The sequence below is a fragment of the Epinephelus moara genome, chromosome 13 (genome assembly GCF_006386435.1).
Source record: "Epinephelus moara isolate mb chromosome 13, YSFRI_EMoa_1.0, whole genome shotgun sequence".
NCBI classification, from domain to species: Eukaryota; Metazoa; Chordata; class Actinopteri; order Perciformes; family Serranidae; genus Epinephelus; species Epinephelus moara.
Genome location: NC_065518.1, coordinates 12,325,937 through 12,350,736, shown reverse-complemented (window position 1 = coordinate 12,350,736; position 24,800 = coordinate 12,325,937). Strand labels below are relative to the sequence as shown.

The 24,800-nt window shown below is 41.8% G+C and overlaps 2 protein-coding genes across 4 annotated transcripts in view; one reads left to right on the top strand and one right to left on the bottom strand.

The window, feature by feature from the left end:
- Positions 1-11,970, top strand: part of entpd1 (ectonucleoside triphosphate diphosphohydrolase 1) — a 30,200-nt gene extending 18,230 nt beyond the window's left edge. For all 3 annotated transcript variants that reach the window (XM_050060022.1, XM_050060024.1, XM_050060023.1), the window contains exons 4-10: positions 2,057-2,207; positions 2,529-2,688; positions 2,804-3,007; positions 3,979-4,236; positions 6,282-6,395; positions 6,542-6,679; positions 11,356-11,970. In XM_050060022.1, coding sequence (XP_049915979.1) covers positions 2,057-2,207; positions 2,529-2,688; positions 2,804-3,007; positions 3,979-4,236; positions 6,282-6,395; positions 6,542-6,679; positions 11,356-11,562 — 1,232 coding nt within the window. In that variant the 3' untranslated portion in view covers positions 11,563-11,970. The remainder of the gene's footprint in view (positions 1-2,056; positions 2,208-2,528; positions 2,689-2,803; positions 3,008-3,978; positions 4,237-6,281; positions 6,396-6,541; positions 6,680-11,355) is intronic.
- Positions 11,971-13,363: 1,393 nt separating this feature from the next.
- LOC126399771 (potassium channel subfamily K member 1-like) lies at positions 13,364-23,200 on the bottom strand. Its single transcript, XM_050060025.1, has 3 exons — positions 22,705-23,200; positions 19,599-20,003; positions 13,364-16,927 (listed from the first exon to the last, which is right to left on the bottom strand). The coding sequence occupies exons 1-3, from the start codon at positions 23,054-23,056 to the stop codon at positions 16,638-16,640; spliced, it is 1,047 nt and encodes a 348-aa protein (XP_049915982.1). The 5' UTR covers positions 23,057-23,200; the 3' UTR covers positions 13,364-16,637.
- Positions 23,201-24,800: the final 1,600 nt, after the last annotated feature.

The following is a 24,800-nucleotide window of genomic DNA, read 5'->3' as shown; positions in this document are numbered from 1 at the left end:
ATAACCAAGTGTTTTTTGTGCCTAAATATAACCCGATGTGAACCACAGCGTTGTTGAAGAAATGTGTTGTCTTTAAGAAAGGTCAAGTTTCAACACATTTGCTACATAATGGACTCTTTTATGGCCAACATCACAATGACGTCATTTTATTAGCTGGAGGCAAAACACGACTCGCCACCACAGGGCTGTAGGCTACATAGGAGTCTTAAAATGTCGTCTGGTTGTGTTATTGGGAGCCAGAATAGAGGGAGTCATGGCTCAAACCTTAAATTTTATCACATACCAGCCGCTACTGCCCGTCAACAAAATCAAAGACAACCATGGTGAAATGTGATAAGACGAAAGGCCTGGATTGAGGCGATCATCAAAAATGCTCACATGTGCAGCGCACACTTCATATCAGGTTAGGGAAAAAGTACTTCCTGTTGTAGGGATGAATAAGGTTATGTGTATTAAGGGTTATCATGTCCACCTCATCAGAAACTGGGGAGGTATTAAGAGGAATATTGGATTTCCCTGTAGCGCTAACTTTTTAGCACATTAGCTAACGTTAGCTTTGATAGCAAAACAAACTGGAGGAAACCCTTCAAGTTTCGCCTTCCTTTGTAAGACTGCCACAGTAATCGACCACAAAGCTTCCTGTGACATCATCCATCCACCGAATGAGAGCATACGGATGGGCCAGTCTGGTCCCGTTGGTCAGTGTTTACTTGGTCCCGGAGAGTGAGTGACCTGACATGGTGCGTTTGTAAATTCAGTCTGACACACTGAAATGCGAGCTTCATGGGTGAAGAAATGGAGCGTTATATTTCCATATAAATTAACGAAAGGTTAAGTTAATCACATATTCACTCGGCTCTGCTCTTACTTTCTCCGAGACTGTGGTGCTCTGGATGAGCCAACGGTCCAGTTTGTGCCAGAGTGCGCTCCGACACTCGGAATGAGCATTTCCGAACGCACCACTCACATTGTCTTCCATTGTCTAAAACAAGCCAACAGAACTTGCTAACTCGCACTAACTAATGTCTGTGGAGAATTGCTTTGCCTCCAGCTAAGCCCCGCCCACCAAAAAATGTCAATGTTCATCACATAGGCCAACGTTCATTCTGACAATCAGGTTGGTCTTACTGTACAGACATTAGAGTGGTATCAATCCTCTCATCCAACTCTCTGCAAAAGAAGGCATAGGCTAAGTGTATGTCCCAAAAATGCCGAACCATTCCGTTGACAAATCTTGTATTAATTATGATCAAAGCCAATAGTTACAACATGATTCACAGAAAGTGTTATCTGTGTTGTGTTACAGTGCTTGTGTTGTATGCATGTAAAGATGTAAAGTCAAGGTATAGTTTGTCCTTGAACTAGAATGAACATGTGTCTGCCTGCCTCAGCCTCAAGGCAACCTTCTTATGCAACCAGCTTTTGCTTAACTATTAAAGCACTTTGAATACACATCATATATTGGACAGGTCTGACAAGCTGACATCTGCTGTTCTCTTTAACCACTGCTCTATCACAGCACTGTCAGTGTGTGCTGGCCTCCCTCTTCATGTCATTTACATTTGGTTTAGAAGTCTCTAGGCTGAATGCCGCAGACAGGGTAAGGAAGTCAGACAGTATTTGAGATCAGCTAAAGCGTTGCTCTTTTTGGTCTTTTCATGGGATTTGTTAACAGTCAAGCAAACACCAGGCGTATTATTTAATTCAGCTACATTAACTGAGAAGTTAACACAAGTAGGAGGAAGGAGGAAGTGCATCCTGAATATCTAACCAAGGATACCCCTGGCTGTAATTTTGCCCATTGTGAAACTCAAATCCAGCAATTTAGGACTAGAATACTTGCTTAATTAAGGGAGGGTACATCCAGCATGTTTACAGGAAGCCGCCACCTTGATAACATCTTCAAAAAGCTTTCTCCTCCACAGCAAACTCCTTAGCAGTTCATGGATTTGCACAGATGACCTTCAATTCACAAGCAGGCTGGCATCTCTGAACTCGAGACTCTTATTATGTTTCATGGTGGCTAAATCCACTTGACATTTTGCTCAACCTGCAGGTCCAGGTATCTCCAGCTACGCGTCTGATCCATTGAAGGCAGGGGAGTCTCTGAGAGCATGCATGCAGGATGCCGAGCAGTGGGTGCCCGGAAAGAGACACCACGAGACCCCTCTTTATCTGGGAGCTACTGCTGGAATGAGATTGCTGAAGTACGGCACACGTGTACGCACACACCCCCATGATCGAACATTGAATAAGACAGCGGGTCTTTTCATGCCGACACACTGGTGTACCCCAACCTTTACTCTGTAATTGTGTTCGCACTGGCAGTCAAAGTGCTGCTATCTGTAGCCTTCTCCATGTGCCTGTTCTGTGATTTATCTCCACATAAACTCTACTGCCAGAGCAGGGAATATGTTACAGTCAAATCCATTATATATGACACAGTCTTTTTATAATTCATGAGCGGCTGTACTGATTTGATTTATGGATGTGAATCAGTCTAATGAATTTGTGTTGTGTATGCGCAGTATGGAGAACAGCTCGGCATCAGACAAGGTCTTTCAGGCTGTGGAGGATGCCCTGAAAAAGTCTCCCTTCTCCTATCAGGGAGCGCGACTACTCAGCGGCTCGGAGGAGGGCGCCTTTGGCTGGGTCACAGTCAACTACTTGGATGACCGCCTCAAACAGGTCTGCATGCACGTTGTAAATGCAAATTTGTCCACTTTTAAAATGGGCCTTGTGTGTGTGAGTCAGCGTGCTCCTGCTTTGCACTGACTTCAATGCCTTTTTGTCGCGGCTGCAGGGCTTGGAGACCACAGGCGCCCTTGACCTTGGTGGGGCCTCCACTCAGATTAGCTTTGTTTCTGGTAATTATGACGGTTCAGAGTCACCCAGCAACTCCGTGACCTTCCGACTCTACGGAAATGACTATAACCTGTACACACACAGCTTCCTGTGTTACGGGAAAGACCAGGCACTGCGACTGACGCTGGCACAGCAGTCTAAGGTAAATGTCTGTTTTTTCTCAGTTAACATTGAGGGACTATTTAAATCTAAACTGAGATTACTTAAGACGTAAAGGGGCAGTTTACCTCAAAATCAAAAATCCATAGTTTTCCTCTTACCTGTAGTGCTCTTTATCAGTTTAGATAAAATCTACCACAAATTACACATTTAAACAGCTCCCAAACACAAAAAAATGTCCCCTGGGATCTATATATATAAATCCTAAATGATTGAGTTGGGTTTTTTCCAGCTGGACCTTTATGCTCTGCCATTTCTCCTCTAATCATCACGCTGTAACCTGTGACAGGCTGCTATGATACCACAACTATCACACATTCACATATATGGAGTTATTGGTCGTGCCACGAGCGTCACGTAGGTTTACATTACCAAAGGTTTATGACAAAATCACTTGACAACACCGACTCCTGTGTGCACACGGCGTCAAAGGAGAGGGAGAGACGCTGTGCTGCTGCCAGAGGAGCCGCTGATTGAGTTCCCTCTGGGCCGTAACTCATTCAAAGAGTCTGAGAAGTCCGGGGCTGTTCATAAAACATTCAGGACGCCACAGTTTATTCCACACTACTGAAGCTGCTCCTCTTTTTGGAACCACCGCAAATCACAAATTATTTCGCTAATTTCGGTCATGATTGCCGGAAAAAAACATTGCTGCTAAGTTTTTCAGATATATTTTTTAGTGCTTTGACCACCACAAGCTGAGAGCCATCTATTTACACTATATTTGAGAGAATTCTTACGACCAGTATCTCTCAGTAACTCACACCAAAACTATACTGATAAACAGCACTACAGGTAAGAGGAAAAATATGCATTTGTGATTTAAGGGTGAACTGTCCCTGTAATAATCTAAGACAGAAATGATTTGTTGAAATGTGCACTGATGCCAACTTTAAATTCAATGAGCTTCCTCTCTGTGTCTCTTACACCTCTCCATCTTGCTCTCTCTCCTAGGTAGGTCCAGCAACAGTAGAAGATCCCTGTTTCCACCCTGGCTTCACTGAGACAAGGAACTACTCGGTCCTCTATGACAGCCCCTGCGTGTCAGACAGGAAACCCCAAGGAGGTCCCGCAACCTTCACTCACACGGGGACAGGAAACTTCCTCAAATGCCAGGAAGTCGTCAAAAGCATCTTCAACTTCACTCACTGCAAATACAGCCAATGCTCTTTCAACGGGGTCTTCCAGCCACTTCTGCAGGGGCCATATGGGGTAATGTAACACGGGTGTCAGCATTTATTTATCAGCATATATCAGTGGCCTGTGACACAGCGTGTTTTTGAAGGGTTACACAACATAAAGATATATCACTTAGTCATAGTTCACTGTGCAACTTCTGTTTGGACTTGGAGTTGCGAGTGCGACTTGTTCACTACCTGTTTTTGATCTGTGTCACGATATGAAATTTCACTGGTGAAGTAACTTGCTTATTAAAGCGTCATCCAAATTACAAATAAAATATATATTTGACTTATGTCAAATGGTATCCTGCCATGCATAACGTTTTTGGTTTTATTCCCTCCGAACAATGCTGTGCAAAAACAAGATAACAAACAACATTTGGTTAATGTTTTGTAACTGTTTGTCTCTGATCAAGTCTAAAACCGTTCAAAAAGGTTAATTTCAATGCCTGAACATGGCTGTGCAAACACAACATTGCAAACAACATCATGTAACATTTCTAAATGTCTTGTGATTTGTTCGTTTTGTAATTCTGCACGAATTTTTTAGGGAATGAGCTTTGTTGTCTAGAGGAATAGTCTGTCACACCTCACTGGCCTGTGTGAAATGCTGCAATGCTACAACGATAAAATCCCATTGTCCTCAAATGAGTACTTCCTAATTAACAGTGTTGTAGCTTGTCACTATTGCTAAAACTGGTCAAATTTGTATCCCATATCCCATTATTAAGCATAAATAAGCAAGTTTCAACCCTAAAATTTGATCAGGTTTTTGAACAGTTGTAGAGTGACTTGGCCAAGGTGGCAGCCATCTTGTTTTTACACAGATAAGTGTATTGTGCTTTTGCTACCACAAGATGGCACATAAAAGTGAGGGTTTCCCACACATTAATTTGTTTGTGGCAGCCCACCACAATTAAAACATCTGCTGCTACAAATAGACTCTATTTTTGTACTATTTGAATATATATACCATGTGGTTATTAGTAGCACCACACTGTTGGAGCGCAGAGCTCACCAGGAGCACGGACTGAGCAGCAGAGTGTCAAGCGCATTGAAAGTGAAACTTTACAGCCGCTCCTCTCATCCATCGATCTTATTAGCGCTGAACAGATCGAAAGATCTTTTATCCACCCAGCGAGTCACAAACTGCTGCTGAGGAAAAACAGAACTTGTGGAGAGCTCTGCCTGTGCTGCGTTCATGGACCCACAAAAACCTCAGAATTGAGAGACAGGACATGGAATGATACAAAAAGACGTAGGCCTCGTTTTCAAACTGTATGGTTTGACTAAAATGAACAATGACAGCAATATAGTCCATGATGAGCAGCGCTAAAATCAACCTGCGTAGTTGTCCCTCCATTGTGACATTAGAAAGTGTCACATTTATCTTGCAAGTGTACTCTTCTTCAACGTTTTGTTTACTTCCTGGATTTTTCCCACATGGAAATTCTGACCAATCAAGACCAGCTGTCTCACACAAGGCATTTGATCTGGTCCGCTTGTAAATGCTGTCGGAGAACAAGAACCAGCTCTAGGCACTTACACAACTTCGTAAAAAATTTGGCCCTGATTCAGACCAAAGCAAGACAACTCTAGGTCTGAAAGAACCCTAAGTTTGCTGTTGTTGCCAGTCAACCCAGTTCAGCAGAATGAAGTATAAGGTGCAGCAAACCCAAAACTGTAATGTCCCCATATGAGGACAAGGGGTTACAGATGGTTTGTGGGGTTAGTTTGTAGTGCATGTAGCATTTTGAACTTGTATGTGAACACTTCAGCTTTCCAGAAACTGTCTCTCTCAGTAACCCTGACTAATGCAGACCTCATTGCATGGACACTTCTCCTTGTAACTAAACAGTTGCCAGAGAATTCCTCATGAGGGACACTGTTTCTGGGAGGAGACGTTGCTGTTGAATTGTGTATATCCTCACAGATACTTGCAAACAAAGACAAATAACCTCTGAGTCAGTGAGACCAGAAAAACCCTTATGAGAATTATTTATAAACTGATTACTTCATTTGCTAATGAAAGAGCTTTTGCCTCATCTCTTCCTCTCCCCCTCTCTCTCACCTCAGGCTTTCTCTGCCTACTACTTTGTGATGAACTTCCTCAATCTGACCGACACATCCATCCCTCTGGAAACTGTCAGGAAGAGGCTTGCAAACTACTGCGCTACGCCCTGGGAAGAGGTCGGGTCATAGTTATGCATCACTAACACACACAAAACAAACATCCTGCCATATTTATCTGCTGTCCCGTCTTCTCTGCTGTATGTCCTCCATCATGCCTTTACTGTACACTGATGATATCTCTGCCATGTGAACTGCTTGAACAGGTGAAGCAGCAGCATCCTGATGTAAAATTAAAGTATCTGGCTGAGTACTGTTTCTCTGGCACGTACATCCTGACCCTGCTGACAGAAGGATACAACTTCACCTCAGAGAGCTACTCCAACATAAAATTCATCAAAAAGGTCAGTAGATCACAGTCGACTCCTTTCCTTTCTCACACACCTCATAGCGTTAACACCTTCGGTCTTTGTGAGTGCAAGCGTGCCCTTAAACTTCTATCTTTGAGGGAACTTTTAAGTTTTAAAGATATAATATGCAGCTCTTCTACATTAAAATGTGCTAAAAATGACTAAACCTGTATTTTTGTGAGCTGTATTTATGTCCCAAACATATCGGACAATGTTCCGAGTGATGTGTCACATACGCATCAAGGTTGTGGTTGTCTGCCAGATACTGTCTTGAATTGACTTTTTATCCAGTTTTAAGCCACATTTTACGACACACATTTTAGAACTTGGTCATTTTTAACTATGTTTTAACCGGATGAAAGATTTTAAGGCCCAGACACACCTAACAGACTACAGAGAACTAGTGGCGACAAAGACACACTGCTGCGTCAAGTTGCACATGAACACACCTCAAAGACTACAGCCAACAGCCAACCAGGACGCATATTCTGCGCCTGCATTTTAAGAAATAACCCTCCACACCAGCAGACGGCGACAGTCTATAATCGTCATTTAAAACGGGAAACTGGAAGACCGTCTTGATACCAGTTGGCACATTGACAATGCATTCAAATGTTGACTCAACAGAGCATATTTATCATAAGGTTATGAACAATAATACAAACCATCACAAAATGTTTCTGCTGAAGAGCTCAATGGCTACAGAAAAACAAATTTATCTTATGTAACAAGTCTGTTTTGGTCTCATTCCCTCTTGACTTTAGCTCTTTGTTTACTTTCCTCACTTCCATTTCTTTACTCGTGCATTGAACTGAACTGTCAATCATAATGATTTCATTCACCAAAAGGCTCTCAGGATACTAATGCCGATTCACCATGCTGAATCGGCCCCCCCAAAAAAAAAAAAAAAAAAAAAAACAGGGGCCGACAAGGGGTAATGGTGAGGGACAAACCAAACTGCCTGGGGCAACAGACGCTCACCGACGGCCAAGCATAGGCTTGGTGTGTCAGGGCCTTGAGTCATCAGACGTCTGGATCTTACATGATCACAGAAACAAGCTAAACAAACGTAAGCAGCAGCTTGACTCCAGCCCCTGCTGCGCTGAACAGCCTTGTAAAAACACCAATTTTCAACATGAAACTACCTTATTCAGTGTTTTTACCATTTTAAACCACCATGTCAATTTGTTTTGGAGAGTAAGAGACCACTGCACATAATTCAGCTCTCAGTAAAACCCCTCTGCTCATCTGGATCTTAAGTTACCCAAGAGAAAAAGGTGAGCACACATTAGGTGACATCAGTGATCAGCCAAACAACAATCATAGAAAACGCTTATTTAACATAAAACTGCTTTATTCAGTGTTATTATCAGTTCAAATCACTGGGTCTGTTTATTCTGGAGAGGAAGAGACCTCTGTGAATCATTCAGCTCCCAGTAAAAACCTCCTGAACATTTAACACTGAAGGAATTAAACCTGATAGACACTGACTGCAATGACAGCATTACTCCATCTTTTGTTATTGTTAGAAGTGAGAGACCCCATTGCGGCACATAATTACACACTGTACGTTTAATGGGTTCAGGCTAGAATCACTCAGGATTAGTTTTGCTCTCCCAGAACCAAAACCTCGGCTTTACTTTCAGCCCAACCACCTCCCTCCTTGGTGACCACTTAGCACAATATCCCTCTTAAAAACACAGATTTTAATAGCATTACTAGAGGCTAAAAAGATTACACTTGATTGCTCAATCGAAGAAGAATTAAATAAATGATCCATCAAGGACCGGCTCAGTCTAAAAAAAACCCACAGCAATCTTACCAGAGACAATGTCAAACAATAACAAGACACCTGATACGCATTTCCTCAGTCCAGAGACACTTACAGTACGTCAAGGAATTGACCGTTACAGTAAATGGCTGTAGAGTTACATTACGCAGAAAAGGATCTGCTGTTTAAGAAGAGCTAAATCCTCCACACTGGACCTTTAATTATGGTACAAAAAAAGTAAAGCTTTAACATAAACTGTGATTAAAAATGTAATGTTTTGAGTTAAATATTTCCTTATGCACAGCTAAATACAACATGGAGAGAAATGATAAATGTGACTTAATATCCTTTAGCATTTCCATGAAGCCAGGAAGCAATGGAAATAATGACAGACAATATTACTCTGCTAGATGCCCGATTTACAATCAGCCAGCAGGAAACCCCCCTGAAATGCCAACACCATCAGGGGAACACATCACCAAAAACAATTCAGCCCATTAACAGGAGCAGGCTTGCAACTTTTACAGCTTGGTCATTAAAGCAACAAACAGGAAGGAACAGGAAACAGGAAATTAACTCATCTGCTACATTAAAATGTCTCTCATCAATGCAAAGACACTTCATGTAGCAGCACACAGCGAATGAACGTACTTCTGCAACACATGCAAATAATTCAAGCTGAATCTTACCTCAGACCCAGGTGTGATGGAAACCAGGTGAGAATCCCCGCATCAGGAGTGGCAGCAGTCACACAGCGAACACGGTGAAACCAGCGGCTGTGACGCAGCAATCAAACATTTGTTGAATACGGGAACACCGGACTGTTGCAGATCAGCTGCTGCTGCGGTAGAAAAACGGCTCTGACCTGTGTGTGTGAGCAGAGTGGTGAGGTGTGTGTGTTTGTAATGGCCGCGCTGCACACCTGCATGAACATAATTGGACCCAACGAGACAGCTGGCAGTTCAGCAGGTGAGGACTAAACTGGGTTGGTGACTGTATGGAGGATCACAGGTGTCAGGAAAACCACTAGAAAGCATTGAAACAGACTATAAAGAAATTATTAAATTATTTTGAATTTATCAATATATAAATAAATATACTCAGTTACTAAGCATTTCATTTATTCCTATTTAAATGGGGAATAAATAGGGTAAATTACAAGAGGGTGTAAAAAAAACCTACATGAAACAATCTACAAAATTGAAATATAAATATAAATTTAATTTAATGATAAATAAATTATTATTATTATTATTTATTTATAAATATCAATGAAATCAATATTTAATAATAAATTAAATTAAATTACTTTAATAAATGAAAAATACATTAAGTTAAAGAATAAAGTAAATTAATATTTTTATATTATATTAAAATATAATAAAATATTAATAATTTGTTTAAAATAATTTCAAAATCAATTTGAAAATGCAGATTTAAAAGAGCAATAAATGCCAGATTTTTCACTTTTTTTGTTGTATATGTTAGTAGGCTATTAAAAAAAATCTGCGTTGTTTTTATGTACTTTTTTTAACGTGCAATATGCGATGGGGTGGTTGCCTGGCAACAATAAAAAGGCACAGCACACAAGTGTTTTTTTTACTAGCGGCAAGCCAGTGCGGTATGCCTTGCATTTTACGACCTGCAAAACACTTCCTGTGTGATGGGAACCTTCAAGTCTTCTGCAGTGGCCCAGGTTTGATTCTGACCTGTGGCCCTTTACGTGTCATCCCTCCCGTCTCTCTCCCACCTGTCCTGTCTGTCTTAGCTGTCCTATCAATAAAAACAAAAATTCTTAAAAAAATAACAACAGTACAGGAATGTTGTGGAGCTCAAAATTCTAACCATACCAGCATTAGTCTAGATAGGTAGTTAGCAACCTTAACTGTAAAATAAGAAGCCAGTATGCGATTCCTTAACTCTGTTGACATGGTTTTCAACTAGCCTTTATACTGTACTTCAACAGCATAATGGAATTTCTGAAATACAGTTAATAGCATTTGGTTTTGGTGTGCCATCCCAAGATTTTCAGTGGCCCCATCTGGACGACCTTATGAAAATGTCAGGGGGCATCACTGGTTGCGTTTAAGCATGTTCTTTTATCATCTCCTTTAAAAAAATCAGTTAGGAACCCTTAAGTCAAAGAAAACTTTATTTGCATTTGCAGTATTATATTTGGCAGTATGGCTCTGTTCTGGGGCCCCTCTGCTTTTCCTCTGGTCTACGCAGAAAGCCTCTTCCATACACCTACATGGAAAGCATAAGGTGGAGAGAGCACACCTGTCTGCCCTTCCACATGCAAACAAGGAAAGCCTGAAGCAGAGAGAGCACACCCTGCCCTTCCATGCGCCTATATGGAAAGCCTGAGGCAGGGAGAGCAGCAGCAAAGACCCGCCGGGAACACAACAGAGCAGCAACGATGACAAACAGAAATGCCATTGATAAGTCAGACACAGCATGAAAAGTAGGAGCTGGGGTGGAGGTGGGTCACAAAGCAGCTTGCAGAGGAAGCAGCAACAGTAGGCAGGCCAGAGCAGTTTAAATAGGGTGCCCTGAATGAGATTCACTGATTGGTTGCATAGAAAGGAATCATGTGATCTATCAGCTGACTCCCTTCCATCAATCAGCTGCTCCATCAGTTGATTGGGCTGTTTGAGATCAGCTGATGTAGCTGGGATGTGAGCTGAGCTTGACATCGTGTCCTGCCTGAACTAACGCTATGCTCAGTTTATGGCTTTTGGTTTTGGTGTGCCACCCCAAGATCTTCAGTGGCTCCATCTGGACGACCCTGTGAAAAATTTCTGGGGGTGTCACTGGTTGTGTTTACAGTATGAATACCTCTAAGTTGTTCGGGCCTGTACTTCATGTATGATCTTTCCTTCTTGTGTTTTGTGTCCAGATTAAAGGCAGCGACGCAGGCTGGACGCTGGGCTACATGTTAAATCTGACCAATATGATTCCAGCTGAGGCTCCTGACTCTCCCCCTCTGCCCCACGCCGGCTACGTCTCCATAGTCACCCTCATGGCAATACTGCTCTTCATCCTCTTCATCTTCAGCCTGCGCCCTCTCTGGCCCCGCTGCTCCAAACAGCCTCAGATCGTATAAACACACACTCACACAGATGTGTATATATAAGCGTCGGCGAGGGAGGAAATGTCTGTGAGGGCTATTCGGCCAGTTTGTGAATAAGATAGTCAACTTTACACTTTCCAGATTTTGTGGGGAGGTGAAAGGTCAACGTCTGCTGCACATCAACAGTCCTGCAGCTCGTGTGGATTCAAGGACATTTCAGAAGGACAAATACTTTCTCCACTCTTTCTAAAAAGGGAGTTTTGCTTCTCCGGTTGAAGGACAGTTTCTGTGTTTGCGTGTCAGTGTGTGTGTGTGCGCGTGTGTGTGTGGATTCGAATGTGTGCTTGAGTGTGTGTACCCACATCAGTCTGCATGTATGTGTCTTGAATTATGATGTGAATATGATAATGTATAAATAAAATAACCCAAGTTTATATAAAATGTTGGATTGGCTTGTCATTTTTACATTTGTAGAAAATATAATCAGTTAGAAAATGTTTATTGTTGGATGTTTATTTACACTTTACCCACAATGCTAAGTGGATTTTATAAAAACAACCTTAACAGAGTTCAGCTCTTCATTAAAACCCAAAAACCAGCAAAATGACAATGAAAACAGCAGGAAAATCATCTTTGGAGAAGTTGTTTCCTTTGATTTTTGTGATTTGAAGCTATTTTTAAGGAGAGACACCCCAGGTCAATGGATTAAAGCTTTTAACATACAGGTAACACTATCAAAAATATGCAAATAAGGTATATCTAATAAAATATGTGTTGATTTGCATCCATTTCCAGAATACAAACGTGAACATTGGATATACTAAGATTCGAAAATTTTGTTTCATTTTATCGGCACATTAGAGTCAAACGTTTTTACAGAGGAAAATTTAGGAATCTGTTTTTTTTAATCACTCTATAAATCAGAAAATACTGTCAACAGCCATAAAAAATCCACTTTGCCATGTTTTAGGAATAAAATTTTATATGAATCAGGCTATGGATGATATATGAACAAACCCCTCTATAAAAACCTTCAGGATATAGACAGTCAGGAATAAAACTAAAGTTTGGTGTCTTTAAGTGACACTGAAGTAAAGATTCTGATTCAGGGTATAAAAAAAATATTTCAAGAAAATGATATAATATAAATATATGTCCTGTAAAATGTCATGTATTTTTGAGACACTCCAGGTGAATGGAGATAACACCATGAAACTTTCACAGTTGGTCATTTATATTTAGAAATTATATGTTTGTATTCAAGTTTTCTGGAATTTTATGTTTAAATATGCCAATAAGGAATTATCTAATAAAATATATGCTGATTTGCATCAGTTTCCAGAACAAAAAATGTGAACTTTGGATACATTAAGGTTCAAAATCTTCAGCCATAAAAATCCATTTTGCCATGTTTTTAGGAATAAAATGTTATATAAACCAGGCTATGAATAATTTATGAACAACGCCTCTGTTAAAACTAGGGCTGCCACTAACGATTATTTTCATTGTCGACTAATCTGTCGATTATGTCTTTGATTAGTCGACTAATCATTCCATTGAAAAACATGTTAAAATGTTGAAAAATGTCAGTCTGTCTCGCCCAAACCCCAAAATTACATCATCTAATGTCTTGTTTCACACTCACGCCAAAGGGTTTTAGTTCACTGTCACGGGAGAGTGTGTAAAGCTGCCAATAGAGTGTGCCAGTAAACCCGGAACTCCGTTAGCGCTTTTAGCACTTCCGGTGCTCTCGTCTAAAAGTCAATACATTTTTTGAATGGGATTTTGGTAAAATGCCTCAAATAAGGTCTGTGGTTAACAAAAGCTTAAGCGAGTTTCAGGTTTTGTTCTACGACATAAAACACGTCAGTAAATACCCTACTTGTGAATTTTGAAGCTTTTACGTGTCGTAAAAAAGGCGGTTGCTAACAAGTTGCTCAACACAACTACAAACCAAAGGTGTTCATATGTGAAGATTATCTCGCTGAACAAAACCTGTAAGTATCATAAACTTGTGTTAGCCACAGAGCTTATTTTCTGACATAATCTAAAACACAATGCAAAAATCACATTCACTTTCTCTTCCGGGAACTAGCGCGATGCTAAACTTCCGGGTTTTGACGTCAGCCCTGGCACACTCTATATCTGAACGTAAGAAGCTGCAGTAAGAGTATTTTGGGGTACTTTTATCGTACTTTTCTATGAAAAATGATTCAAACCGATGAGTCGACTACTAAAATAGTCACCGATTATTTTAATAGTCGATTAGTCATCGATTAGTCAACTAATCATGGCAGCCCTAGTTAAAACCTTCAGGATATAGACAGAAATAAAACTAAAGTTTGGTCTATTTAAGTGATACTGAAGTGAAGATTTCTGGGTCAGGGTATGAGAAAAAATGTAAATGTAAAATATCATACATTTTAAAAACACTACAGGTGAACAGCGTAAAAGTTTAAACATTTAGATATCACCATGAAACTTCTTGTACTACAGGTTTTTAAAATGTTATGTTTAAATATGCAAATACAGCATTATCTAATTAAATACACACGTTTTGCATACATTTCCAGAGCAGAAATCTGAACTTAAATAAAGGTTGTATAATAATGGTAAAAATCAAATATTTAAGTAATGTTCAACTAAAGCATGACTCGTGATACTGTGTCATGACTTCCTGTTGCTCATCATTAACAAATGATTACGTCACTATGACTTGATGTGAGCAGCCCACACTTATTAGATCATCAACTAAGGAATGTTAATTCACAGTTACTTACATTAAATGATACACAACCATGTCAGCTGGATTCCACTTATACTGAAGTTTATTTCAGAGCAGTGCATTTGCTCAGCCTCTCTTAAAGCAGAACAGTACTTTTGTGTTACTTCATTTACAACCTATGGGGGGTAGAGCTTCAATCCACCCATTAGGTTGCATATATGTATAAAGGGAGGAGATAGAGGCCACTGATATCAAGACAAGGAAGCTTCTCACAATGCATTGAGGGTTTCATCCCAAGTCAAGCACCCTGAGACACCTATACACTAAGCGAAACGAGGGAGGCCGAGGACTGGTGAGCATCAGAGCCACTGTCCAGGACGAAACAACCAAGATCCAGGAATACATCAGGAAGATGGCCCCCAGAGATGAGCTGCTGAGTGAACGCCTCAGGCAGCAGAAACCTGTGAATGCAGAAGAGGAGGATGAACCAAGCCACTGCATGGCATGTACCACGGACAGATTGAAGAAGTGGCTGACATCAAGAAATCCTACCAGTGGCTGAAAAGGGCCGGACTGAAAGACAGAAGCACTAATCATGGCAGCACAGGAACAGCCACTTAGTAGGAAGCAGGGGTCTGCCTCAGCAGACAGGACCCCAGGTGCAGGCTGTGCAAAGATGCTCCTGAGACAGTTCAACACATGGGACGTACATGGGACGCCATAACCAAGTGGCTGGCATAGTGTACAGGAGCATCGGCACTGAGTATGGGCTGGAAGTCCCAAGGTCAGAATGGAAGACTCCTCCTAAGGTGGCTGAGAGTGACCGAGCTAAGATCCTGTGGGACTTCAGATTCAGACAAACTGGCAATGGCTGAGCAACCAGACATCGTGTTGAGCAATCCCAAGCGTCAGCAACATCAGGAAGAAGGAACTCAAGAAGCTCGGAAGATACCAAGGGCTGACAGAGGAGCTAGAAACGGTGTGGGGAGTAAAGGCAACAGTGGTGCCAGTGGTAACTGGAGCTCTGGGGAAACTGGAAGAGCAGCTCCAGCAGAGTCCAGGTACAACATCTGAGGTCTCTGTCCAGAAGAGCACAGTCCTAGGACCAGCTAAGATATGGCGCAGGTTTGTTCTGCTTTCAGAGAGGCTGCACAATAGCATGGCCCTGGGATAAACTCTAATAGCAGCTAATTTAGTCTCATACAAATTCATGTATGAAGTAACATTGCTTAATGGCTGATCTATTAAGTGTGAACTGATCACATCAAGTCATAGTGACTTAATCATTTGTAAAGATGATGAAAAGGAACTCTTTAACATTACTCAAGTATTTGATTTGCAACCATAAAGGGAAAAAAAACACCTTAATGGGTATTTTGGACGTTTCTGACGTAACCTCAAAATTAGACCAGTGCCTGAAAAACAGTTTTCACCTGGGGTGTTTTGCCTGAAGCTGTTTTGCTAGCTTGTGTGTAAAATGGATAATAAAAACAACAACATGCTCCCTCACCCTAGCAATGAGATATTCTTGCAAACTTATTATATTTTCAAGAAACACTCCCCTGAGCAGCATGACAGATGAGCTCCCAGCAACGACAAACCTCCTGTAAAGCTTCCTTTTGTATGTAAAATGAAAGTGCTGCCCTCTGGTGGTCAAAGGCACACACTGCAGTATGAATACCCCAATGGAACACATTCAGAACACAAGCACTCTGATACAACAACAGTTCTGCAACAAACTCTCTCTCTATAAAGGTTACAGTGTTTAGTTTTAGTTGAAACTGTTTTAAGGTGGTGTTGATTCAACTGTATGGTGATTATGGAGGCTGCAGTTTCCCCACACAGTTCCTATTTTCTTCTTGGAATCGATGCACATGCTGCACAGTAGGCCAACTGATGACACACCTGATTCCCCTGCTGCTGCTTTCATGCTACTTCCAAGAAGGCAAATTTCCTATGCAAATCCCACCATAGATTATACAAAGTGCAAAGAGTGGGTGTGAAATCCTCTAGAGCAAACTGTGCCACTTCAGAATTACGGCATCAAGACTTTGGCAGGAAGTGTAACCTTGTGGGGTTTCCCTCCGTTCAGGGGCCCGGCCCTTCCTCTGTGTCACGGACCTAGCTCTTATCTGCAGGGAATGGAGCTACAGGGGAGAACAAGAAAACAATGCCATCCTGATAGTCTGTGGGTGGTTCCTGCTTTTATGCCACTAATGTCTGTTGGTGTTGGCAAAGGCAGAGAGACATTTTCAAAGGGATTAAGTAATTGTAGATATACACACAAGCGTGCTCAGGCTCCTTCATACACATTAGGCAAAGGTCAAAGCCGGTGTGTCCTGAGCAGCCATGAATGCAAATAAAATGTTTTCAGGATAGTTTGTCATCTCAGTTCCTTCACAGTAGACCCTGGTGCTTGGTAAGGCGTTGGTGACTTGCTGTCCTGCCGTAGGGACGCAGCCTGCTCTGACACAGACGGGATGACTGGTTGGTGATCCATCATGTGGTCCACAGGGTCGCTCAGCTGATCCCGGTCGATGATGTTGGCGGTCTCGGAGTCCAGCTCGCGAACTTTTTCACGGTAGAACCTCTGTCTCAAGCGTTTCATCTGGGGCAGCTCGCAGCACGTCTCCAGCACCACCAGGACGAAGACCAAGCCCAGCAGCAAGTAGACTGGGAGGGCAAACACACACACGCCATAATGAAACAAAGACCAGTGCAGTGTGACTAATAACATCAAATCAGGGTTTGGTGAATAAACAGAGGGTGTGTTCGCTAAGAGTCAAGGCTTTGTTAAACCTTGTCTATCAGGAAAGCTAATGAGGTGAATGGAGGAAAACATAACGATCCTGTAATGAACATATTAAAACTATATTCAGACTTTGGGGGTTTTATGTTTTAAAGAAATAGTTAAAAGGATCACGAGGTCCTCTACGGCAGTGGTTCTGTTGGATGGATTATCATGAGATTGTGGTGATCTACTGACTTTACATCTAGCGCCATCATCAGGTCAAAATTTCAATCACTCCAGTGTTTTGGTTTATGACCAAACTCCTGCAAAACCAACTATGCTCCATCAGCCTCAGCTGTACTCTGTGTTCAATGCTAATTAGCAAATAGTTGTCTGTCTCTATGTGTCAGCCCTGTCATAGTCTGGCGCCCTGTCCAGGGTGTACCCCGCCTCTCGCCCAATGACAGCTGGGATAGGCTCCAGCCCCCCTGCGACCCCTAACAGGATAAGCGGTTACAGAGAATGAATGTTATCGGAGTGTGTTAGCGTGGTAACGTTAGCATTTAGCTCATAGCTCTGCTTTGCCTCACTACGTTAAGAGAAAACTGATTTATTGTCAATTTTCATACCATTGTATATGGTTTCACAGTATGTTGCTGCAGCTCTACTGGGCAGCCTTTTATATTTCAAGGACTTTATGTAGAACCCACCTAGGGTAGCACTGAAAATAGTTACTACATTACCCATAGATCTCTCTCCCACAGATCATGGTTTTAGTCAAACAGATTAGTCTGGGGCAGAGGGAACCAGCAGCCTTGGGAATTAATGAGGCTACCAAAATGTTGGGGCTGATGTCATCCAGTGCAAGCCATAACACTCTTGGTCCACAATGATGTAGGCCTAAATCACTTTTACTACCAGCCTTTACTATTTTAATGGTGCAGTAGGGTTGGGTTGGGAACCAAAACTCTGTTCCATATTGGAACCCAATACAAAATGCTAGGTACTTGGTACCCATTAAAAAAAAACAAAAAGACAAGAGTTTCAACAAACATGTATTATTGTATGGCATTAAATGACGGTAAAGATATCAACTGTGGCAGAACACAGGTAAAATGAATTAATTCAACCTGGTCTCACTCCGAAGTCGTCGAAATCCGGTGCTTGGGCAGTAACTCACGGCATCAGACACTGACGAAAAAACTCGGTAGCGTCAGTTGGAATAGCGGCGGGACCAGAACAAACGTCAAGGTGGCTAAAGTCTGAGTAGAGCGGGCGGTAGGAGTGTATGGGTCCAACAAACACTTTATGACTTTAACCTGGGAGAGCGGTGTTTGCATCTTGTAAGATTATAAAGCCAGACCCTGTTCTTTTTTCCTAAACTTAACCATGTATTTTTGTTGTTGAAGGATAAAAACGGAAATATGCGGTGTTGTACTGACGTAGTGCGTTTATTCTTAAAGAGACTGTCTGTAAATTTTAAATTTCCGGGTCCATGTCATTGGTCCGACAGCCTATTGGTCCGATATCCCATTAGTCCGATATCCCATTAGTCCGACAGTCCGCGGTGCTGAACGGCTCCCGGCGGGCGTATTTCTACCTTGATGGTGTGCTGCGACCGGCTCTGGGTCAGCTGGGAAAGGCTTGAGGCGAAGCAGGCTCACAGCTTATGTGTTTGCCACTTTCTTTTTCATTTTAACCCACACCATGATCTTTTCCTGACCCTAACCAAGTGGTTTTTGTGCCTAAACCTAACCAGACCTTAACCACAGGGCATCATGATGATTTCGGAACAACGGGACTTCAGAACAATGGGTTTAATATGGTCGGAACAATGGGCAGTTCCCAAATTTCCTGTGAAAACCAAAGAGTATTTTGTAAGAAGTCAATGCATGTAACAGGCAGAACTTGACACGGTGTCCCAGAACGTCAACAACCAACACACCCAGGGTACCTTACACGTCATATGTGGACGTGCAAAGCCCATGACCAAACGTCGATATGTGACGAGGTTGAAGTGAGAATGTGCTGATTAATTAAGGAGATTCCTGATAAGTCTACATTTAACAACACTATTTGAAACATGGGTAAGCGTTTGAATATTTAAGGTTGAGGATCTTTTAACACTCATGCTTTTAACAATCATTGAAGAACTCTTTCATCTAAAAAAGGTTTTTCAGATGAAAAGGATTCTTAATGGAAAGCTTAGTCTCACAAAGAACCCTTGAAGAACATTTTCCTCATAAAAGGATTTTTTAGAAGCAGATGGTTTTGTGTACAGCATCGGCCCCTAAGGAAGAACCCTTTGGGAGCCTTTATTTCTAAGAGCGTAGCATGGCTGAAGACACTGTTGTTGTTTTTTCCCGTGAAATACTGGATATGATTTTTCAGTGCCTCTAAAAATAAATCAGTAGAAACCTGGCAAGAAAAGTCACTTTTTGGCTGAACGTCTTACGACTGAACTCACAGACTTGTTTCGTATTGAAACAATGATGTGCGATTAAAAAATGCTTGATTTATTGAAACAATGTCTAAAATGATGCGTTAATGGCTTTCTATTTTTAGAGATAAAATACTTCCACCTGATGGCAGCACATTCAGCCACCTCCTCACCTGTGATGGCCAGCCTGTAGAGGTGTGGGTGTGGGTTTTCCTCTTTACTTTGGGTCTCTCCAGGAACATAATCCCCGAGGCCAATGGTCGTCAGACTGATGAAACAGAAATACAGAGACTCCAGAAAGTCCCACTCCTTCTCCAGGCTGACAAAGATCCACGCGGGGATGATGAGGAAGAACAGGGTCATGATGAGGGTCAGGCAGATGGCATGTATGGCGGCTAGCTTCGATTTAGACATGGCCCATCGCCTGTGGAAATAGGCCACTGGACGCCGAGTCACCACGACCATGATCCTCTGCACCACAACAGTGAGGAAGAAGAGGGTGACGGGGATGCCGAAGAGGGAGTAGAAGATACAGAAGGCCTTCCCTTCGTCTGAGAGAGGGACAGAGTGGCCATAACCTGGGAACACAACCAAACATGCAGCATAGCTTTAATCACAGACCCTGTAAAGCTCAACACACTAGCAATAACTAGACAGAATGAAGAAAGATGAAAGCACATTCAACATATCTTCTTGTGAAAGACAAGTTTCATCCCATACTGACTAAATCTGAAATCTTAAAATAAAGGCGTGGGTTTTAATTTGCTCCTTTTAGCAGAACTAAAGATGAAACTGGAGCTTCAAGGGCATCAGTACTCATCGAAATCCACAACAATTTCCCACCAACATCTCTAAATCTGCCTCTGATTACTGAATAACAAGTGGTGCAGCGGCTAAAGCCTGATAAGATCTTAGCATAGTCAATGTGAACTTTTAAATACCCTGAAATGTTACCAGACCATATACATTTAGTCCTTGACTTTCCCCTGATGTCATGCGATGACTTTGAGAGAACCTTTTTCTCGTTGCACGCTTTTTATGATGATCTTCAGTCATGGGGGAATTACTGAACAGGCACAGAGGCCCAAAGTGTCAGAGGTGCCCCTGGCTTTCACCTACAAAATGTCACTTGAAGAGACATGCACTGACCAGGGAGAGACCCAAAATGATATCAAAGAGACGCAAAACAACTACAAAAACGCACAAAAAACTACCAAGACACACAAAATAGCTACAAAGACACAAATAGCAACTACAAACACAGACACAAAACAACTTAATAGAGATGCAAAGCAACTAAAAAGATAAACAAAGTGACCACAAACATAAAATGACTACAAAGAGATGCAAAACATCTACAAACAGAGACAAAAAAAACCAAAGAGACACAAAATGACAACAAAGAGATGCAAAATAGCTGCAAAGAGACAAAGCAACTACAAAGCGACACAAAATGACCACAAAGAGACAGAAAAATCACTACAAAGAGACAGAAAATGACTAAAAGGGATGTGAAACAGCTACAAAGAGACACAAAATGACCACAAAATGACACAAAATGACAAAAGAGATGCAAAACAACTGCAAAAACATACAAAGCAACAACAAGGAGACACACAATAACCACAAAGAGACACAACATGACTACAAAAAGATGTGAAACAAGTGCAGAGGGACACAAAACAACTACAAAGAGACACAAAAATAAACAAAGAGACACAAAATGACTACAAGGAAACTTAAAATGACTATGCAACAACTGCAAAGAGTCATGTAACAACTACAAGGAGAAAAGATAAAACAGAGACACAAAATGACTACAAAGAGATACAAAACAACTGCAAGGAGACACAAATATAAAACAAAGACACATATAATGACCACAAAGAAACTTAAAATGACCGCAAAGAGATAAAAAAAAAAACAGCAGCAAAGACACACAAAACAACTACAAATAGACACAAAATGACCACAAAGAAACACAATGACTATAAGGAGATGCAAAACAGCTGCAAAGAGACACAAAACATTTACAAAGACAGACAAAATAGCTGCAAAGAGACACAAAGCAACCATAAGGAGACACAAAACAACCACAAAGAGACACAATATGACTACAAAGAGATGCAAATCAGCCACAAAGAGACACAGCAACTACAAAGCGAGATAAAATGACCACAAAGAGACACAAAATCACTACAAAGAGACAGTAAATGACTACAAAGGGATGTGAAACAGCTGCAAAGAGACACAGAACAACTACAAAGAGACACAAAATGACTAAAAGAGATGCAAAACAGCAACAAAAAGACACAAAGCAACCATAAGGAGACACAAAATAACCACAAAGAGACACAACATGACTACGAAGAGATGCAAAACAGCCGCAAAGAGACAAAGCAACTACAATGAGACATAAAATGACCAGAGAGAAACTTAAAATGACTACAAAGAGATGACAAAACAATTGCAAAGAGACACAAAATGACCACAGAGAAACTTGACTACAAAGAGATAAAACAGCTGCAAAGAGATACAAAGCAACCATAAGGACACACAAAATAACCACAAAGAGACACAACATGACTACAAAGAAATGCAAAACAGCTGCAAAGAGACAAAGCAACTATAAGGAAACACAGAATGACTGAAAAAAAATGCAAAACAGCTGCAAAGAGACAATAAAACAAAGAGACACAAAATGACCACAAAGAAACACAATGGCTATAAGGAGATACAAATAATAGTCTGGGCTATTAATTGAAGTTTTACGATATTTGATTTACTTAATCCCTCACTCCTCAAATATGTGTTTGGCATCTTTTTACATGAGTTGCACATCTGACCTTCACGTACAGACTGATTCAGGTGCAGATTCTGACACTGGAAGGCTTAAGGATGAAGTTTATCTGTGCTCACCTTAAATCTGGTATCAGCCTGTGTACATAGGAGCAGCTAGGATTCTGTGACATCACAGCTTGTTCAAAAACCAATCATGGTCTAGTGTTCAGTTTATGTAAGAGTGGTTTGGAAATCTGAAACTCTAAGTGAACACTGAAAGGGATCTTTTGTCTTTTGTCCTGCAGTTTAACTTTTGGAACGAACAAAGCATATAAATTAAAAGAAGCTTATGAATCTTGTTCTGCTAGAAAAAACATGTAAGACATAATTATTGTTTACAGCAGAGTATTTTCATGTCTGGAGGCCATAAAAGACACTGGTTACAACACAAAAGTCTTAGCACTTCACAGTTTCAACACCTGTCCAACTGGACCTCACCTGTGGTGGTCAGCACGGTGCTGGTGAAGAACAGGGAGGACACAAAGTCCCAGTTTCGGTCGGTGTCATTATCCAGCACGGACACTCCATAGTTATTGGCCTCCAGCGCGCGGATAAGCAGCTCCTCCAGGCGCGCGTCGGACACACAGGTGTTGTTGCTCAGGAAGTCCTGCCGAGCCGCCTTCAGCTCCTGGCGGAGCTCCTGCTCGTAGGGCAGCTCGATGGCGGAGAAGATCCCGGCGCCGATGATGAGGTAGAAGATGTACCCGACAACCAGCAGCGCAAAATTCAGCGCTGACCGGTGTCGCTCCACAAACCGAGCGCACCAGTCGTTGGCACAGCTGCGCACCATCACTCCGGTTCCCAGGTAATGGTGTTTGATTTATGAACAAATTAGGCTTCAGTTAACTGCAGAAAATGACACCTCGGATAATTAGACAATAAACTGCTTTTAATAATGACTTCTATCTTCCCTACTCGGTGGATGGAGTCGTCTTCCTCATTCCTCATTCCTCATCTCATTGAAGAGGGTAGTGGTGACGTCACTCATTCACTGCACCAGGTGTGTGTGTGTGTGTGTGTGTGTGTGTGTGTGTGTGTGTGTGTGTGTGTGTGTGTGTGTGTCTTGCTGCACTTCCCTCTCCAACCGGTTCAACAGGTTTAGTGTTTTGAGTCATTACAAAGGATTTATTTTCCGCAAGGCGCAAGGTCAACTTTCATTGTAGACCCAGATTTACTACCGTCACAACTTTGGGATTTTTACACGGTTACACCAGACACACAATGAAAATAATGTAAGAGGCTGGTAAATAGAGCTGACGAGACAAGAACGCTGAAATAAAATAATAAAAATGAACCGGTTAATTTTTTAAGGGGCGTTGGCGTCATATTTCCCTGAAATATAGAGTTTCTATTTCAGGTCTTTCCAGAGGCGCAACAGGAGGTGGCTTCTGGGGCTCCGGCCCTAAAGTTTTCTCAAAAGCCATAAATCTTTGAGGTTTTTACCTTCAACTTTGTGTCATTCAGATAATAATATGTGTGCATGATGTTTACAGAGAAACCACTCTTTCCTTCCCCAATACTGCTTCCAGCACCCAAACTTGCATATCGGCCAGAGTACCGATCCAATACAAGCAAGAACTAACCCTGTATGGGCGTGAAGTGATCGCTATCATTGTTGTATGGCAGGCTCCAATTAAAGCACATTCTCACTTCGACCTCGTCACATATTGACGTTTTGGTCATGGGCTTTCCACGTCCAGATAACATGTCCAAGGTACCCTGGGTGCGTTGGTTGTTGACGTCCTGGGACGCCGTGTCAAGTTCTGCCTGTTACATGCATTGTCTCCTTTCAAGATACACTTCAGTTTTCACAGGACATTTAACATTAACATACAGTCTCTTTCAAAATAAATGCACTACGTCAGAACAACAGCGCGAATTGACTTTTTTTTTTCCTGCAACAACTAACGCCCATGGTTGGGTTTAGGAAAAAAGAACTGGGCTTGGCTTTAGAGTCTTACAGGACACAAACACTGCTCTCGTGGGTGAAAGTCGGTGTTTGTTGGACCGATCCTCCCCCACTCTCAACCCACCCTACTCGGACATAAGCCGCCTTAATTTTTGTTCTTGTCTCACCATGTATCCCCCTGAAGCTGCCAAGCACTGTTAAACATAACAGCAACCAGCCACGTATCATGCCAACATTAAAGGACGCCTTTCCCCATCAGTGTCTGACGACGCAAGTCACTGCCCAAGTGTCGGATTTCAATGACCAACAGTAGTTGCCGACAGCAGCAAAGCTTGTATGTTCTGCACACACATGAAAGGAAATACCCGTCCATACCAGCAGATGGTCTTAGTCATTATAAAGGGGAAACCGGAAGACCGTCTTGATGCTCGTTAAGCAGGATTTATACTTGTGCGTCAGCTCTACGCAGACCCTACACTGTAGCCTACGCACATGGTCTATGCCAGTGAGAGCATTTATATTTGTGCGGTGGTGTGTCTGTGTCACTCTGCAGTTACACCTCCAAAACACTAGTTGGCAGTAGAGGTTTCTGTGAAGTGCTGCCAAGTTTAGTTGATTCCAAAAC